The sequence below is a fragment of the Herpailurus yagouaroundi genome, unplaced genomic scaffold (genome assembly GCF_014898765.1).
Source record: "Herpailurus yagouaroundi ecotype Mexico unplaced genomic scaffold, PumYag 139, whole genome shotgun sequence".
In the NCBI taxonomy this organism is placed as follows: Eukaryota; Metazoa; Chordata; class Mammalia; order Carnivora; family Felidae; genus Herpailurus; species Herpailurus yagouaroundi.
This window is the reverse complement of record NW_024412394.1, coordinates 5,654,439-5,673,735: the sequence shown is the minus strand read 5'-3', so window position 1 is coordinate 5,673,735 and position 19,297 is coordinate 5,654,439. Positions and strand designations below refer to the sequence as shown.

The window sequence follows — 19,297 nt, the reverse complement described above, 5'->3', positions numbered from 1 at the left end:
TTTAGTCCTAGATGTTTTACATATTTGTTGCTGTTGAATGAAGTACTTTGATGTTATGTTTTCTATCTTGTGATTGTTGGCAAGAATTGGCTAACTTTTTCTATAAAGGGCAGAATTAGGCTTTGTGGCCTATATAGTTTGTCACAACGATTTGTCCCCACCCTCGTGGTGTAAAAGTGGTCCTCGGCAATAATAAGTAAGCAAATCGGCATGGCTGTGTTCCAATACAACTTCAGGGATGAACACTGAATTCGAATTCCAAATAATTTTCACGTGTCACACAATATCATTCTTCTTTTGATTCTCTTCCCACCCATTTAAACATGTAAAAACCCTTCTGAGCTCACAAATCTAACAAAAAATAGGCAGTGGACTGAATTTAGCCCATCAACTGTAACTTGGCAGCCTCTGGCATAGAGGATAGTTGTTGAGTTTGATATTTATGTTAGACTTGGTCATCTTACTCAATTGTTAGTGGTTAAAACAGATTTCAAGTTCTTTTACATTATATTAAGAGATAATCCTATCATCCGCAAACAATATTTTTGTTTTTTCCTGATAGGTAATTTGTTTCATTGTCTAGAACTTTCATAATATTAAATAATCATGATAATAGTAGGCATCCTTGTCTTATACCTGACTTTAATGGATTGCTGCTAAATTTCACTGAAAGAAATATTTTACTTGGTGTATGATGACATGAATCACAACATATAACTAATGAAGAAGTTGCAACAACTCCATGGTGGGACTCTGGGGTAGGGAGAAATATCTAGTTGGGTGAGTGGTCAAAAAACTCTTTTAAAAGGCAAAAATAAATACCAATTCATAAACTTTGGGTACTTCAAACACAGTGTCTTCAGGTTCGTCACCAGTTGGTTCAGGCATCTCCCGGAGAAAGTCTACAAAGTATGGTTCAGGAAGGATATAAGATGCCACATCTGGGCTAATATTTTCCTCAATGGCGTGAACAAGATGGATATTAAACCACTGCTCATCTTCAGAAGTTATAAATCTGAAATTAAAATGCAGGAGGAAAAATGCAAAATATAAAGGCATATTTCCTAATTGAACATGTCCAATCTCCCTCCACCTCCTCTAAGGCCTTATCCTGCACCTCCATCACAGACAGGAAGGACATAACTCCATTCAAGAGAGTTATAACATTGACTATTACTTACAGAAAATACTGGCAAAGAATCTCTCCTTGATCAATCTCAGGCTCCTCTGAACCCTCTTTCCAATTAGAACTTGACTTTTGGGTTTCCATGCCCTTCTCTGCATCACCCAATTTTACCAACAATTCTGTCAAGTGGCTTTAGTTCCAGAATCCTCCATTCCCCATGCTTTGTAAGACCAGCATTACCATCCATGTTTTATAGAGGAGGAAGCTGAGGTTCAGAACAATGACCCGGCCTATGTCCCAGATTTCACCAAGTAAAACCTACATGGAGTTCAAACGTTTTAGAAAATATACACTACTAAAATTTGCCTCTGAATGTTATCAAGTCTCTGATGATGTGGTGATTTGAAAAGATACCCTGTGGAAATAATACTGGAGCAAACTGGCAGAGCATTTTTCAAGGGGACCAGCAGGTGGGAAATGACATCAATGCTTCACAAGCCCCAGAGCAAATGAAGACAATACTCTATTATTTGAGTAGGTAATGCAGGAATTAGGCTCACAGTGTCAACTTCTTATATAGTACATTTAAATTCAAGTGCTGTAATATACACCTGTCTGCAATTACTCTGTTGCACTCGTGTTTGAAAAGTGATAGGAGAACAGATATCGAATCGCACTCCTCGGATTTTATGGTTAACATTCCTTGCCAAATTCTGGAAAGATCTCGAAGATTGAAAATGTAGTGAAATTTAGAAGGAGTTGGTAGCATCTTCACCTAGAGGTGGACAAAAACATAATGCTCTCAGTTTTGTTTTCAGATAAAACCAAAAGCAGAACTGCTTTTAGAACTATTTCATTTCACAAATTTTATTTTAAATCAAATAGGCTGAATAAATAAACCAAGAGTAAGTTCGTATTTTTGTCACAGCACTGATGAGAAAAACACATCATAAATAAACCTGCATAGGATTTCAAAGACCATAAGCCCTTGAAAGGATCGATTCAAGAACAACACTCTAGATGACAATTCCAATGCCTGTTCTATCACCACGAGTTGGCTTTGAACAAGTCACTTTCCCCTGAATTCTTACCAACTATTTGAGTTGTGGGAATAATCATTACTAATCATTGTTAACCATATTAATGTGTATATGGAAGTATGCCATAAAAAAAAAAAAAACTGAATGCGAGTTGGTTGCCATTGCAGTTAAGAACAAGGAATGTTCACTTCTAAAGTCAATAAGGACTATTTCCACAGGTTCCATTAAGGTCTTTAGTATATTTGGATTCTCCCAATATATTTGAATATCATAATCTAGATTTCACTGTGGAGATCTAAACTCAATCAACATGACTTCAAATATCTATATATCTATAATAAGTTGACAGGCAAGTCCGACATGCAGCTATAATGACGAGGTAGCTTTTCTGGGCTGTGTTTGTGTCTTTGTTTGAACACTAATTCACTTATTATTTCTACCAAGTTCAGAATCCAAACAGGCAAAGCTGTAACAGTGATACATTCTTGTACGGAGAGATACCTGTTAAAGGATAAACTTGAGGTGTACTAGGTGTGGGAAGCACTGCTAGCCATGGGTAAAGATTGTAATTGACACCATTAGCATCATTTTTGAACGTGAAAACAACAATACTGGTGATACGAAGTAAACTCTCTGCATGATTAGTTCAGGATAGCATATGCTTTCTCCAGGACCTATTCATGGTATACGCCTTTTCCACATTGAAAAAGTACCCCAGTGAGCTCATAGCATTATTTTTACAGGCTAATTCACAGTGTACGTTAAGACAGCAGGTAGCCAGGGAAGACAGAATGAAGACAAGTGTTATTTTATCAATTATCCTTCAATTTCCCTCTTTGCTCAGTTCCATTTGCAGCTAAAATGTTCATTCTATTCACCAACATGTAAAATTATATTATAAATATGCAGAAATAAAGGCTGTGTGAATATTGCTTATAAAAGACTGCCACTTTGCTGTAAAAGACTACCACTGTGATGACAGCTATTGGCAACTCAAGCAATCATTAAAGAGAATCAAATAAATTCCTTTTTTCCCCTCTCCTTCTCACACATTAACCTTCTTCATTCCTTTCAATTTTTGTCAACTTCTTTCTTTTCTCACCTGGGCTTCTGCTTTAAAGCTGTGTAGAGTAATGTAAAGGTGAAGTGGTATACAAGAACTAAAAATGCTTTGTGAAGATGGGAGGTTTGAGGAAAAGATACAAAAAAGGGGGTGCTGCTTCTATGGGAATGGGGAGGGGAGGAAGATTCATTCATTATTCAATGGCTATTTACCTCCGGCTGCCTGTAAGAAGACACCAGAGTGACTTAGAAAATACTATAGTAAGTAGCAGCTTAATCCGCTGCCATCAGGGAGCTTCCATTCTAGTGGGGGGAGCCTAGCAATAAATAAGAAACAAATATATTGGTAAACAAATAAGCTGACACATAATAATGACATAAGTCATGGTCAGAAAAAATAAAGTAGGGTCAGGAGACAGATGATGCCTGTGATAGCCCCTCTGAAGGTAAGAATGGTGAGAATGAGTAGTATATGATGGCCCAAAGGACCAAAAAATGTGGGGTGTTCAAGGAACAGTGCAGTGGAGGGCAGTGCAGCTGGAGAGAGAGAGGGGCAAGCAGGGGCGGCTCTGGTGGAGTTTCACAGGCCAGAGCAAGGCATCGGGTTTCACTGTAAGTGTACCTGGGAGTCTACTGGTGGTTTTAAGAGGGAGTAAGGATCTCTGATTTACTTCTTTGAAAAGCGTTTTAGAACTGTGTAAAGAACAGACTCTAGGAGGGCAAGGAGAAAGCAAGTCACTGTGTGGTCCAGAGGGCAGGTGCCGGAAGCATCTATCAGGGTAGTGGCTTCGAGAGAGAGCTCAGCTTTGGGATATATTTTGAAAGCACAGTTGCTGAGACTTGCTGATGGATTGGAGGTAGGGGGTTGAGGGAGACAAATCAAACACGGCACCAGTGTTTTAACCTGAGGAGCAGGATAATTGGTGTTGCTATTAACTAAGAGGCAAAGGTCTGAGGGAAGGTCATATTGAAGGACACTTGAGGGTTCTGTTTGGACACATTAACTTCAAGATGGTTATTGGACATCTAAACAGTGATGTCTACTAAGCAGTTAGAAATAAGTATACAGCCAAGCAGAGAGGCCTGGAATGGAAGCTGATTTTGACATTATCAGCACAGAGATGGTGTTTAAGGCCCTGAAGCTGGAGAGACCATCTGGGTAAAGCATGGAGATAGGGAAGAGGTCCTAGCATCGAGATCAGGTGCACTCCAGCATCTAGAGGAAGGGAAGAAGAGGGGGGACTTTTAAAAAGATAGCCTGTCAGATAGGAAGAAAACCAAGAACATGAGGTCTTCAGAAACCAAGTGAAGAAAGTGTCAAGAGGGATAATTTATGTCAAATGCTGCCAAGTAAGAGGAAGAAATCAACCTTTAGATTTGGCAAGATTGAGGTCTTTGGTGACCTTGCCGAGAGCAGTGGAACAAAAGCCTGTGCAAAATAGGTTAAGGAGGTAAAGAAAGATGAAGAAATAGAAGCAGTAAACATTTACACAACAAAAAAAGCTTTGATGGAAAGACACCCAGTAGGCCAAAGCTTTTCAGAAAATATATATACATATATAAGCACATGACATTGAACAACAGCCCCACTGGAAAAACAGATGGATCTTACCACAGAAAATTATTTCAGATGCTCAACCCTTGCCATTCCTTTTGGAGTTACTTTAAGAGAGGCAGAACAGCATGTGCAAAGACCGTATGTTGGCAAAGGGCAGCCCCCATGCAAGGAACCGGTCACCATAGGGGGCTGCGTGGACAGAGAATTTCATAAGAAACACCCAATTCCTCTCCTGATAATTCTTTTTTTTTTTTTTTAATGTTTATTTCTTTTGGAGAGAGAGAGAGGCAGAGAGAGAAGGAAACAGAAGATCCAAAGCAGGCTCCGTGATGACAGCAGCAAGCCCAATGTGGGGCTCGAACTCATAAACTACAAGGTCCTGACCTGAGATCTCTGACCTGACCTAAGTCAGACGCTCAACCAACTGAGCGACCCAGGCGCCCCTGCTAATTTTGTATCTCGAAATTCCCTCATCCACCCAGGAATCTGAGCGGCTGGCACCCTCCAGAAGTCTCCAGGACATAAGCTTCCTCCCAGATGTGTGTAATTGGCCTAATGAATGTTTCTGGCATATACCTCCACCTTGTTTTTACCTCAGACCTACACTTAATTGTTTTCTCATGAGTCTGCTTTAAGCCATCTTGGCGACAGCTATATGTTTCCTGAGCTTTGCTTAGGGCACTGGCCCTGTGTCTTAAAATCCAGTCTATTTTGTTAAGTACACTTCCATCCATTTACTAATTCCCACTCCATCTCAAGACTCACACAAGTTAGATTTTAAGTCTCAGATAGCTAAGAACATCTGGAAATCCAGGTATTCAGTCAGTCAGGAAATAGGTGAGTGTCTGAGATAAATATCAGAGTAACAAGCAGAAAAGCAGTGTCCTCGTTTTAGCAAAATTCTACTTTATCTTGGATGTCGTGTGTGGTTTATAGTAATGTCTCATACATACGGAAAGCATCATCCAGTCAGAATATTTGCTCCCTGGAAGGAAAAGGTGTCATAAATCTATTTGAGCAGCTAATTTGTCTTTTCAAAAAAAAAGAGACAGAGAGAGAGAGAGAGAGAGAGAAAACCCACTACTCCGTGATGTGATGATAAGTTCATGGGCCACAAGGTGAGAACAGGCCAAATAATAGTAGATTTTTTGTTATTAAGGACAATGACCCTTCTGTACCTTAGTCCACTGCCACAGCACTCTGCCTGCTGAAACTAAATTTCCAATCATCTCACATATTTCAGGTTTGAACTTTCTGCAAGGATCAAAGTACCCACAGCCAATAAGTCCTGGAAAATAAAACAAGATTGAAAGTACAAGCTTACCAAAAGATAAAAGGTACATGTTTATCCCAGGGAATAAATCGTTACAAGACCAACTAAGCTGGGTGACGTTAAGCATTTCTCTTTCCATGTTTAGTTTTCAGTATTAATCATATCAGAGATATCATTCATCATTAATCAAAACAGTTTAACAAATAAGCAAACACTCACATACGGATGACTAGACTGAGAAACACAACCTTGCCGGATGCAGTAGAAGCCCCTGTTTGTCCGTCGCTGTCCACAACCCCTTCCTTCCTCCAGAGGCAGCCACTACTCTGACCTAACAAGATACCGCGACTTGCTTTTCTTTATAGGGTGGCCCACTTATGGGTTTGACCTTTAACATTTTCTCTAACTTCAACTTTTGAAATTTAATTTGATGGAATCGTATCATATATTCCTTGGTGACTTGCTTCTTTTGCTCAACCCATTTCTGGGCTTCGGCCATGTTGAAGCACGTAGCTGTGTTTGTTCATATTCACTGCTGCATAATGGCATTAGGCTGTGTGCCTAGACCACTATGTATGGATCCGCTTTTACTGTCAATAAATATTTGATTGTTTCAAGGTTTCTGCTATCATGAACATTGTTCTATAAACATTCTTGTAGAACATGTGTGTCATTGATTTGTGGCACAAATCAAGTAACGATGGGTTAAGGGTTTAAATATGGAAGGCAAAACTGTAATGTTGGGAAGAAAACACAGACAATATCTACATGACTGCTGGATAGGAAAGGACTTCTTAAATGAAACTCAGAAAGTGAAAATCATAAAGGAAACAAATGATAAACTGTCATATGCCTGGAAATGGAACTGCTGTGGGTGTCCACACATTCTGCTTTACCAGTAATGAGGTCCAGTTATTATCCACAGGGCCTGTCACAATTTATACACCCACCAGTAGGGGGTGAGTGTCTCAGTCCTGCACATTCTCCCCAATGCCTGATTTTGTCAGAATTTTTCATTTTTGCAAATCAAGTGGGTATAAAATGTTATTTCCTGGGGCGCCTGGGTGGCGCAGTTGGTTAAGCGTCCGACTTCAACCAGGTCACGATCTCGCGGTCCGTGAGTTCGAGCCCCGCGTCGGGCTCTGGGCTGATGGCTCAGAGCCTGGAGCCTGTTTCCGATTCTGTGTCTCCCTCTCTCTCTGCCCCTCGCCCGTTCATGCTCTGTCTCTCTCTGTCCCAAAAATAAATAAATGTTGAAAAAAAAATTTAAAAAAAATGAATAAAATGTTATTTCCTTGGTGATCTATCTATCTATCTATCTAGAGCATGCATGCATGAGCATGGGACAGGCAGAGAGGGGGGGAGGAAGAGAATCCTGAGCAAGCATCACCCTGTCAACATGGAGCGCAATACACTGCTTGGTCCCACAAATCATGACATCATGACTTGAGCCAAAGTCGAGTCTGATGCTTAACCAACTGAGCCACCAAGGTGCCCCTCCTTGGTGTTTTAAATTTGCATCTTTGCATCTTTGCCCACTTTGGGGCTTGTCTTTTCACTCTTCAATATTGCTTTTTAAATGAACAAAACTTCTTAATTTTAATCTAGTCAAACTTGTCATCTCCTTTTATGGCTTCTGCTTTTTGAGTCTCATTTTACAAGCTCTTTCCAGGGGCACCTGGGTGACTCAATGGGTTAAGTGTCTGACTCTTGATTTTAGCTCAGGTCATGAGACCAAGCCCCACTTCAGGCTCTGTGCTGATATCATGGAACCTGCTTGGGATTCTCTCTCTCTTCCACTCTCTCTGACCCTCCCTTGCTTGTGTTTTCTCTCTCTCTCTTTCCCAAAATAAATAAATAAGCAATAAATAAATAAATAAGCAAATAAATAAATAAATGAGTTTCTTTTCCTACTCAGCTGTCATGCAGATATTTTCTTCCAAATATTTTATATCTTTGCTTTCTATATTTAGGTCTTTAATCCATCTGTATTGATTTTATGCTTGGTGTGAGGTAAGGGTTCAATTTCAATTATTTTCACATAACAATTACTAAAAAAGTCCCAGTACCATTTACTAAAAGTCTTCCCTTTCCCTTCTAATCTACAGCACCTGCAATGCCAATTAATGTCCATATATACATGGGTCTGTTTCTCTTGTATGTCTTCATATATATAATTTTTAATGAAATAGTTTATATGAGCATAAATTTGTTAGCAAAATTCCCATTTCATTAACATATCAAAGTGCTACATTTGACTTGATATATTATATTGTTAACCTATAATACATGTGCTGTCATTCATTAGCCCAAATTTCTCTGATTGTGTCAACAAAACAAAAACACAAATGTTTGCTTACACCAAAGTCAAACTTCAACAAGGCTATTTCTAAATATTCCTGAGTTTTAGAATAGACTATAAACATGAGTCTTCTTAATATTTAGTCCCTCTTTTCTGGTATTTAATTCTCAATTTCAGATTCTTAACCCCTACTTCAGACAGAGCCTTTTTATCTCTTAAATAAGGTTTTGCATGGCTTATGTCCATTATGTAAGAGGATAAAAAAATGTAACACCAAGAACAGTCATACCAAAAATTTTGTCTATTGAAGCATTTGAAGGCAATGTGCAATTAAACACAGTAAACTGTCTTTTTAAACGTTGTGGAATATCATTTCGACCACCTCCAGGGTGGATCATTGCTGCTATGAGCTGCACATCAACAATAGTAGTGAAGTCTCCAGGCTTATCTAAGCTATACATTCCTTCCATTTCCATCATTTGTCGCACGATCTCATTAGTTACCTGAAATGTACACAGTGATAACTTTAGTAAGTATATCTATCATATTCCTGCATGGCTCTTACAAAATAGTACACATGAAATAGTCAACTCTTATCAGTGAAAGTGCTTGCAAATGTTGATAATAACCTGCAAGGCAATTTGATGTAAATGCTACCACTCATGGGGGTGTCTGGGTGGCTCAGTCTGTTAAGTGTCTGACTCTTAGTTTTGGTTCAGGTCATGATCTCACGGCTTCACAGGTTCAAGCCCCACATGGGGCTCTGTGCTGACAGTGTGGAACCTGCTTGGGATTCTCTCTCTCCCCTTCTCTCTCTGGCCCTCCCCTACTCGTGCTATCTCTGTCTCTCTCAAAATAAATAAATAAACTTTAAAAAATACTTAAATGCTACCACTCACGAATGAAACCATAAGCTAAACGTCTGCAACAAGTTCAGTGTACTCTTCACCACCTTGATAAAATGGATCTCCAAAGAAATTTAAATAGGCAAGTTACAAAATATTTGGTACAATTACAACAGTAGTCAGAGTTACAAATATCAACATTTAACATTTCAAAATACTTTAAATCAGAATGTGGGATAGTTATTCCTGAGCCTTCAGGAATGTTTGGGGTTTAGATTTTATGTCCTCATCTTCCTTTACTGAAGACTCTAACACAGCTAACACTTCTTCCCTATTGAAAATTTTCCTCTCTCGGCTTCAGAGGCTCAATTATTTCCAGGTTTACCTTGTGACCCTGGATCACTTCCTAAGTCATTCTTTCTCTACCTATCCCTCTCATGTAAGTGTTCTACAGAGTTCTATCATTCTCACTATTTCAGCCGATGTCATGTCACCCCTATAACCTAAAGAATCTCAACTCTGTAACTAGCTTCAGATTCCCTTCTAAGCTCCATGCCTGTATATCCAAATTCCTACTAGGCACCCCTGAGTGGAAGACACACAAGCACCTCAAATACAACATTCTTTCATTCAACACATATTAATGACCACTGTGTGTCTGACTCTGTTGTAGCACAGACAAAAATTCCTGTCTTCATGGAGCATACATTCTGGTGGTAGGAGAAAAAATATATACACATGTATGCTAGTATGTATATATGTATGTAAATAAAATGGTATGAGTTTTGGGAGGAAAATAAAACAGAGAAAGGAAATAGACAGTGTTCGAGGGTGCAAATGAATATGGAGAACACGGGAGGATTCACCTCACATGACATGCAACCAAAGAATATATAACCTCATTGCTTAAAGGAGGTGAGAAAGCAAACCATTTAGGTATCTAGAGGAAGAATATTCCAAGAGGAGGAAACAGTAAACATAGAGGCTCTGAGCGAACATTATATCCAGTGTATACAAGGACCAATAAATGTGTTTGGGGCAGAGTCATGGGGAGGTAAAATCAGTCAATGCAGGGTCTTTGGGTCATGGTAAGGATTTTGGCATTTATATTCTACAAGTCTCATGGGAGGATTTTGACCAGAAGACTGTGTCATGATCTGATCCATGTTTTAATTGGGTGCTGATGTGAGCATAGACTGAGAAGGGCAAAGGCAATGGGGAGACAATGAGGAGGCATTTGTAATGATTAAGAAGAGAGAGAGAGAGAGAGAGAGAGAGAGAGAGAGAGAGAGAGAGATGGTGGCTTGCACCAGGTGTTGGCAATAGAGGTAATGAGTAGTGGTAAAATCCTGGATATAGTTTGAAGATACAGCCCACATGATTTCCTAACAGACTGAATGTGGAGTTTCCACTTCTTGATATTAAGAGGAGTATTTCAGGGGGCGCCTGGGTGGCGCAGTCGGTTAGGCGTCCGACTTCAGCCAGGTCACGATCTTGCAGTCCGGGAGTTCGAGCCCCGCGTCGGGCTCTGGGCTGATGGCTCAGAGCCTGGAGCCTGTTTCCAATTCTGTGTCTCCCTCTCTCTCTGCCCCTCCCCCGTTCATGCTCTGTCTCTCTCTGTCCCAAAAATAAATAAAACGTTGAAAAAAAAAAATTAAAAAAAAAAAAAAAAAGAAGAGTATTTCAGGAGCAGATCTAGGGAGTAACAGGAATTTGGTTTTGGACATGGTAAGTTTTAGATCCAAGTAGACATCCCTAATTGGTTAAGTGAGTCTGAAATTCAGGAGCTCTTCAGCCTATAGATGATATCTTAATATGCCTCCACTCTCCTCACCTTACTGCTGAGAAGTCTCTCTTGGATCCCTACTGAATGGGAGAGGAAAAAGAAAGAAAAAAGAAAAATAAGAGACTTCCCTAGGAGGCTGTGGCCTCAGGATGACACTTGTACAGATTTGCACCCTGGGTATGCATAGCCTAAGTGGAACAGAAACTTTCCAATCTTAACCTTGCTTTGAGATAATCCTGACTGAATAAGCTCTTAAGGATCTGGCAGAAGAAAACTCAAAACCTGTCTTGATGAGAGCATATCCAGCTTAGGCTGTGAAACACAGTCATGATTAATTTTTCAAGGGTAATGATCTAGCAAGCAGTCAAAGATACTTACAGAAAATAAGACTTGTTCAACACACACAGGAACTATTAAAACAACAAAGAGCAGAAATAGGATCACATAGACTTCAGATGCTGAAATTAACAGACACAGACCTTAAAACAACTATGCTCAATATGTTTTAAAATTCATTTGAGGGGGCGCCTGGGTGGCGCAGTCGGTTAAGCGTCCGACTTCAGCCAGGTCACGATCTCGCGGTCCGTGAGTTCGAGCCCCGCGTCGGGCTCTGGGCTGATGGCTCAGAGCCTGGAGCCTGTTTCCGATTCTGTGTCTCCGTCTCTCTCTGCCCCTCCCCCGTTCATGCTCTGTCTCTGTCTGTCCCAAAAATAAATAAACATTGAAAAAAAAATTAAAAAAAAAATTCATTTGAAAATTTGAAAATATATGCAAGGAATAGGAAACTATAAAAATGATGACATATTTGAAAGAGGAAATAAACAGTAGCTGAAATAAAAACTCACTGGATGAATTTGACAGGAGATTAGACAAAACAGAGAAGAAAATTAGTGAGGAGGAAGACAAAGAGGAGAAATTATCTAGATCACAAGCATTGGAGAGAGAAAAGGCTGGGATGTAAAAAAAAAAAAAAAAAGGAGAAATATACAAGGTATAGAAGAAAGTCTGATATACAATAGGACTCTGAGAAGAAGGGAAATAAGGAGGGGCAGAAATAATATTTGAAGAGATAAGGACTGGGTATTTTCTAGAAGTGATGAAAGACACCAAACCACAGATTCATGAGTTCTAGCAAATTCCAAGCAAATAAGTACAAATAAATCTACACCAAGGAACATCATTTTTATTTTTATTTTTATTTTTTTTCTTTTTTCTTTTTTTTTTTTTTTTTAATTTTTTTTTTCAACGTTTATTTATTTTTGGGACAGAGAGAGAGACAGAGCATGAACGGGGGAGGGGCAGAGAGAGAGGGAGACACAGAATCGGAAACAGGCTCCAGGCTCTGAGCCATCAGCCCAGAGCCCGACGCGGGGCTCGAACTCACGGACCGCGAGATCGTGACCTGGCTGAAGTCGGATGCCCAACCGACTGCGCCACCCAGGCGCCCCAAGGAACATCATTTTTAAAAGAAAGAAAATTATAGGAAAGTAAAGCAAAGAGAAAGTCTTAAAAGCAGCAAGTGAAAAAAAAGGCAGATTAAGTTCAGACGTGCCATGATTAAGTGGTAGCTGAATTCTCAACAGCAACAAGGAAAACAGAAAACAGGAAGAATATATTCAACATGATGGAAAAAAAAACCAGAACTGCGAGTTTACAGTTTCACACCCAGAAACACTGTCTTTCAAATAAAAAAGATGAAATGACATGTGCAGACAAAGAATTAGTCATGAAAAGACCTTCTCTAAAGTAGGTTCTAAAAGCAGAAGGAACATACCACATGCAAGGTCTAAGAAGGAAGAATGAAGAAAGAGCAAAGAAAGTGGCAAACAAGACAGCAATGCAAATGATGAGTGAATATATAAAAAAGTAAAAATAATGTCTGTGGGAGTTAAAAAAAGGGGGGGGGGCACCTGGGTAGCTCAGTGGGTTAAGTGTCCAACTTCAGCTCAGGTCATGATCTCACGGTTCATGAGTTTGAGCCCCACGTCGGGCTCTGTGCTGGCAGCTCAGAGCCTGGAGCCTGCTTCAGATTCTGTGTCTCCCTCTCTCTCTGCCCCTCCCCTACTCATGCTCTGTCTCTCTCTGTCTCTCTCAAAAATGAATAAACGTAAAATAAATTAGAGAGAGAGAGACTTAAAATACAAATCAACAATAAAATGATAAGTCAGGAGAGAGATAAAGGAAATTAAGGTGTTCAAAGGTCATTGGATATACAAGATAGGAATAAAGGGTTTATCTTTATCTTTCATTACCCGTGTATGCAGGATATACTGTCTAGGTAAGCATTAGAACACAGAAATTGAGTGCAGTGTATAGGTAGTAAACAAACAAAAGGAAGAAGTCAATCTCAGGAAATAGGAAGAAAGCTACGACACGTGTGTGCTCAGCAAACGGTAAGGAAATGGAGGTGTTAGAGGTCCGAGAAAATGAAGAAAGTATGAAACAGTCATCTCACAGAGAAGGAGCCTGAATGGGAGCTGAGGTCCGTGATGATGATTTAAGTTTATTTATCTATTTTTGAGAGAGAGAAAGAGAGAGCAGGGGAGGGGCAAGGAGAGAGGAAGAGAGAGAGAGAATCCCAAGCAGGCTGTGCACTGTTAGCACAGAGCCCGACACCTGGCTCAATCCCACAAACCAGGAGATCATGACCTGAGCTGAAATCAAGAGTTTTAGTCAGTCAGTTTAACTGACTGAGCCACCCGGGCAGCCCCATGGTCATGATTTTAAAATGAAGCCAGAATTGTGTGGTTTTCTCCAGCCAAGCTTAGCCTCATAGGTGCAGGTGGGTGGAGAGCAGGCCGAGTTTCAACAAGGCTTTAATGGGGTTATGGCTTTCACAGGTGAGTAGAGGGTGTATGCGACAGTGATGGGTCCTGGAATTCCAGCTAGGAAAGAAAGGAAGTGAGGAAATGAGAGGAAATGAGGGATAGTTTAATGATGGCAGGAACTATGGATCGTGGTAGCTCTCTCTCGAATCTGGGAAGTGGAGGGAATAAGCTAGAAAGGGTGGATATGGTAATCAGAGAATAAAATGCTTGAAACTGAGATAATGAAGGGGTCGCAGTTCTCGATAATAACAAGGTGTAGGTATGACTGCATGGATGACTAATTCACCCAGGGTGGAAGACACGATCATCACAGGAGGAACTAAGAGGTCAAGATCACGTATGTCAGTATTGGCATCACCAAGAATTACAACGAGCAGGCTGCATAATTTGCAAGGCCCAGGGCAAAATGAAAATGCAAGGCTCCTTGTTCAAAAGTAATTATTAAGAAATTCACACTGGTGGCTACAGAGCATTAAACCAATGCAGGTCCGTTTGAAGTATGATGGGGCGCCTGGGTGGCGCAGTCGGTTAAGCATCCGACTTCAGCCAGGTCACGATCTCGCGGTCCGTGAGTTCGAGCCCCGCGTCGGGCTCTGGGCTGATGGCTCAGAGCCTGGAGCCTGTTTCCGATTCTGTGTCTCCCTCTCTCTCTGCCCCTCCCCTGTTCATGCTCTGTCTCTCTCTGTCCCAAAAATAAATAAACGTTGAAAAAAAAAATATTGAAGTATGAGTCACTGTGTCAGCCCAGTTTCCACACACATGATGCTGGCCCCAGCAAGAGGGAGAGTAACAGTGATCCAGGAATGGAAATCTTCAGGGTGTTGTCTGAGGGTCTGAGGTGACAGCAACAAGGGAAGCATGAGGTGGGATTGATCCCTCCACAGGGCAGGGGACAACAAGAGGCAAGGAGGACATCCCCCCCACCTCTAGGCCCAGGGGCTCAACTTGACTGAGGAAAGCAGCCTCCCAGGTTTCCATTAGAGCAAGCAGGCAAAAGAAAAACTCAGAGAAGTTGCATTTACAAGGAATTCTGTGGATGAACTATGGCTTCCAGGGGCACATAGAAAGGTTTCAGGGGGGCACCTGGGTGGCTCAGTCGGTTAAGCGTCTGGCTCCAGCTCAGGTCATGATCTCATGGTTTGTGGGATTGAGCCCCGCATCGGGCTGTCTGCTGTCGGTGGAGAGCCGGCTTTGGATGTTCTGTCCCCCTTTCTCTCTGCCCCTCCCCCACTCACTTGCACACTCTCTCTCTGTCTCTCTCAAAAATAAACATTTAAAAAAATTTTTTTTAAGTGAAAGGTTTCAGAGTGGGAAAAGTAGGAAGTAAGGTCAGAGAAGTGCTGTGCAAAGCTGTTTGAGGAATAGTCTCAGGTGAGCACAGGACCTGGGAGTCTGGACCTCCTAGAGGTATCTGAGGTGAATCCACATAAAAGGCCAGATGGAATGGGTGCTGGCAGGCTCCAGGTAGATGTAATTGACGAAGCAGTGGGCAGTGGTGGGAGGGAGGTGTTGGCAATCCCACAAGGAACATGCAGAACCCTGACAGCATCAGTGAGGTTCTCTGATGGGGAATGTCTCTGGGGTTGACAGATGATCACAAGGGGGACACACGCATGGCAGAGTTAAAAGGAAAAAAAAAAGGAATTTTCTACATCAGGTATTCCTTGGAGGGAGTATGTAGAATAAGAGGTAACAGAACAAAGCTAAAACCCTGGGGAAAGGAAGAGAGGAGCCAGAAAGGTCACTGAAATCACGAAGCCAGACAGACAGGCAGGCGTATTGCTGAAAAGCCCACAGGGACCTCAAGAAGGGAGAATGCCAGCTATACCAGAGAAGTCAAACAAAACAGAACTGCTACTAGGGAGGCTTAATAAGATGAAGGCTATTGACATTTTTTACATATAACTAAAAGTACTGATTAACTATCATCTATAGCAGATATTTTAGTCATACCTGATCTCCCCATTCATTAATCACCGGCATATTAATATCATCAATAAATACAGTCATTTTTCTGCCTCCTGGTGGCCCGTATGTGCTTCCCATTCGCTTATCCACATAGCTTTCAATGGTTCTCTGGAAAGACGAAATGGTTTAAGTGTTAGATTTCAACCCAGATTCCTAAAAATGCTGAGCATGTCTCTCAGAGTGAATTGAGTTACTTAATATACATAAATACCATTATTAAAATAGACATTGTAGGGGCACCTGGATGGCTTAGTTGGTTGAGCATCGTCGGACTGCTGGTCTCGGCTCAGGTCATTATCTCATGGTTTGTGAGATGGAGCCCCGCGTCGCTGACAGAGTGGAGCCTGCTTGGGATTCTCTGTCCACCTCTTTCTCCGCCCCTCCCCCACTCACCCGCACATGCATTCTCTCTCTCTCTCTCAAATAAATAAATGAGCTCAAAAATTGTTTTTTTAAATAAACAGTGTAAAATTGCAAAAAATAAGTTATTGGAATGTTAATCATTAATTTTATGCACAAAGTTCAGCTTCAGCCTCTATATTAGGTCAAAATATGCTATTTGGCTTTGGTTTCCATCTTAGCCTAGGGAAAACCAATAGCTGAATGACAGGTGCAGCCCCATTTCCTATACACACACACACACACACACACACACACACACACACACACACCAGCTTTTATATGCATACACATTTTACTGTAAACACCACTCAAAACATTTAAGATGTTGATTACCTCAGCAAGTGATGGGTTTTACCTGGAACATGACTGGTTCTGTGGCAGATGAAAAGTTTAGACTTTTGGATAACTGTACTTCAGGATCGTATCTTTTCAAATAGGCTTTAATCATTACAGTTTTCGCAGTCCCCTGCTCTCCCGTGAGCAAAACAGCCTGCAGTAATAGGATAGTCATGGTGAAAGGGGTTGTGTTTGGTTTTAAATGCCTTATGGCTCTAGCAGCCATTTTTCATTCTAAAAATTCATATGACTAATTTTTAATTACTTTCTAGAATTAGACCCACATCAAAATAAATCCTAGTTCAATTAAAAATTTAAATGTGAAATGTGTACTACAACTGTGCTGGAAGAAAGAATGGGCAAATATTCACGTGACCACGAGAGAATGAGGGACTTTGTGAGCATATGACAGCTTTCCTTAGCAAGCCAGAAGTCAGAAGTTCAGGGGATACTGAATTGGAGTGTATCCTGGGGTTCATTCGCCAAATGTGTTTCCCTTAAATGGCACCACTTCCGGCCCCTTGTGCTGGAATTTAATTTTTCTATCTGTACCGTGTGAAAAGGGATGTGTTTCATACAGGTTTGTGATCAGCTAAGAAACTATCAAACTTACCTTATATTGTTTTGCAATGGTGTCTATCAAAAAATTTGTTCTAATATTGTCAACATTTGGAACCAAAATTGATGAATATTCTGGAATACTGTCAGTTGGATAATAATATGGCTGTAGTTTCTTATTCCAGTGTTCCCAATCACCTACACAGTAAGTAAAAATTCAACTTAATAAAACTGCACTCTTTGAAAAGTATCTCAAAATATAAAAATGCAAATGCCATAAACACCCAACAGAATCACATGGACATTTAAACCATTTTCCAAAAATATGTGAACATATCTGCTTATCTAATATATATGGCATTTGATCATTTAAATTCATTTTGCCCCTTCACAAAGCCAGTTTTTAAATTTCTAAATCACTCATCTAGAGAGATCTGGCCTGAAAGGGAATTAGAACTGGCTACTGGTAAAACCAATGACATGTTTAATATCTAGTAGGGAAGCCCCATCAACTGAAAGGATAAGAAAGACCAAAAAGGGGTTAGTGGACATAGAATGTTTGCCATGAGAAATGGGGAAAACAAATCTAGCCCTGAAACTAGTTAATAAAGTGCTCAGCCTATTGACTTAACAGTAACTACTAATTTATTAACTGATTTTAGATAGCCCATAATTTACTGACGGATATTATTGGTAAAAGAATTATTTTTACCACATTTCTTCAATTATAAAAAAAAATTGTATTTACATTTAGCATATGTGGAATGTGCCTTACAATCTACAAAGACTTATAACCACCATTGGCTAGGCAAACTTGGTCAGAGATGTTCACACTGTTGCCATAAATTACTTTTATTGTTGGTATCGTATTATTCATTTTAACTGGCTTTTCAGGAATATTACACTATGATTCAGGATTGTACCAAAAGAGTTACTGTGTACACAGAATGCATGAAACCAGAGCAGAGGCTCACACATTTGAGAGTAGCAAAGAAAATATTCATCACTGGAGGAATAACCTCAGTCTCAAATTTCCTTGCAAAATAACAAGTCATTTGGCAAGTGTAGGTGTTAACTTTTAAGAAACTGATAAACTGTTTTTCCAAAGTGGCTATCCCACAGAGTAGTATATGAGAGTCCCAGTTATTACACATTCTTGCTGATATTTGGTATTATCAATCTTTTCATATGGCAATCATTGTAGTGGCTGTGTAATCATAGCCCATTCCAGTTTCAGTTTGCATTTCCTCAATAACCAATGATGTTGAATATCTTTTCATGTATTTTTTCACCATTTTAAAATCTTCTTTGGCCAAGCATCTATTTAATTATAGTGCCCATTTAAAAAATTTTGGCTTGGCTGTCTAACCACTATTATGGAATGGCAAGAGTCCTTTATGTTTTCTGGATTGAATTGTTTTATCAGATATATTTTTTATTTTTTTTTTAATTTTAATTCCAGTATAGTTAACATAGAGTGTTATGTTTGTTTCCAGTGTACAATATAGTGAATCCACAGTTCCATACATCACCCAGTGCTCATCATGACAAGTGCCCTCCTTAATCCCCGTCACCTTTTTCAACCATCCCCCCATCTGTCTCCTCCCGCCCCCATAACCATCAGTTTATTCTCTACAGTTAAGATCTGTTTCTTGGTTTGTCTTTCTTTTTCCCCTCTGCTCATTTGTTTTGTTTCTTAAATTCCATGCCTGAGTGAAATCCTATGGTCTTTGTCTTTCTCTAACTTATTTTGCTTAGCATTATACTCTCTATTTCCATCCATGTCATTGCAAATGGCAAAATTTCATTCTTTCTATGGCTGAATAATATTTCACTGTATATCTATATACCATTTCTTCTTTATCCATTCATCTGTCAATGAACACATGGGCTGCTTCCAATAATTTATTATAAATAATACTGTAATAAACATAGGGATGCATGTATCCCTTTGAATTAGTGTTCTTACATTTTTGGGGTAAATACCCAGTAGTGCAATTGCTGGATCATAGGATAGTTCTATTTAAAAATTTTTGGGGCACCTGGGTGGCGCAGTCGGTTAAGCGTCCGACTTCAACCAGGTCACAATCTCGCGGTCCGTGAGTTCGAGCCCCGCGTTAGGCTCTGGGCTGATGGCTCAGAGCCTGGAGCCTGTTTCCGATTCTGTGTCTCCCTCTCTCTCTGCCCCTCCCCCGTTCATGCTCTGTCTCTCT

The 19,297-nt window shown here is 40.3% G+C and overlaps 1 protein-coding gene across 1 annotated transcript in view; it reads right to left on the bottom strand.

Annotated features, from left to right (window-relative positions):
* The window catches only part of DNAH8 (dynein axonemal heavy chain 8), a 315,252-nt gene that overhangs the window by 119,181 nt on the left and 176,774 nt on the right, over positions 1-19,297 (bottom strand). The window contains exons 55-61 of the mRNA XM_040473119.1: positions 17,140-17,282; positions 16,546-16,680; positions 15,774-15,896; positions 8,651-8,864; positions 5,965-6,074; positions 1,738-1,901; positions 823-1,015 (exon numbers count right to left, since the gene is read on the bottom strand). Coding sequence (XP_040329053.1) covers positions 823-1,015; positions 1,738-1,901; positions 5,965-6,074; positions 8,651-8,864; positions 15,774-15,896; positions 16,546-16,680; positions 17,140-17,282 — 1,082 coding nt within the window. The remainder of the gene's footprint in view (positions 1-822; positions 1,016-1,737; positions 1,902-5,964; positions 6,075-8,650; positions 8,865-15,773; positions 15,897-16,545; positions 16,681-17,139; positions 17,283-19,297) is intronic.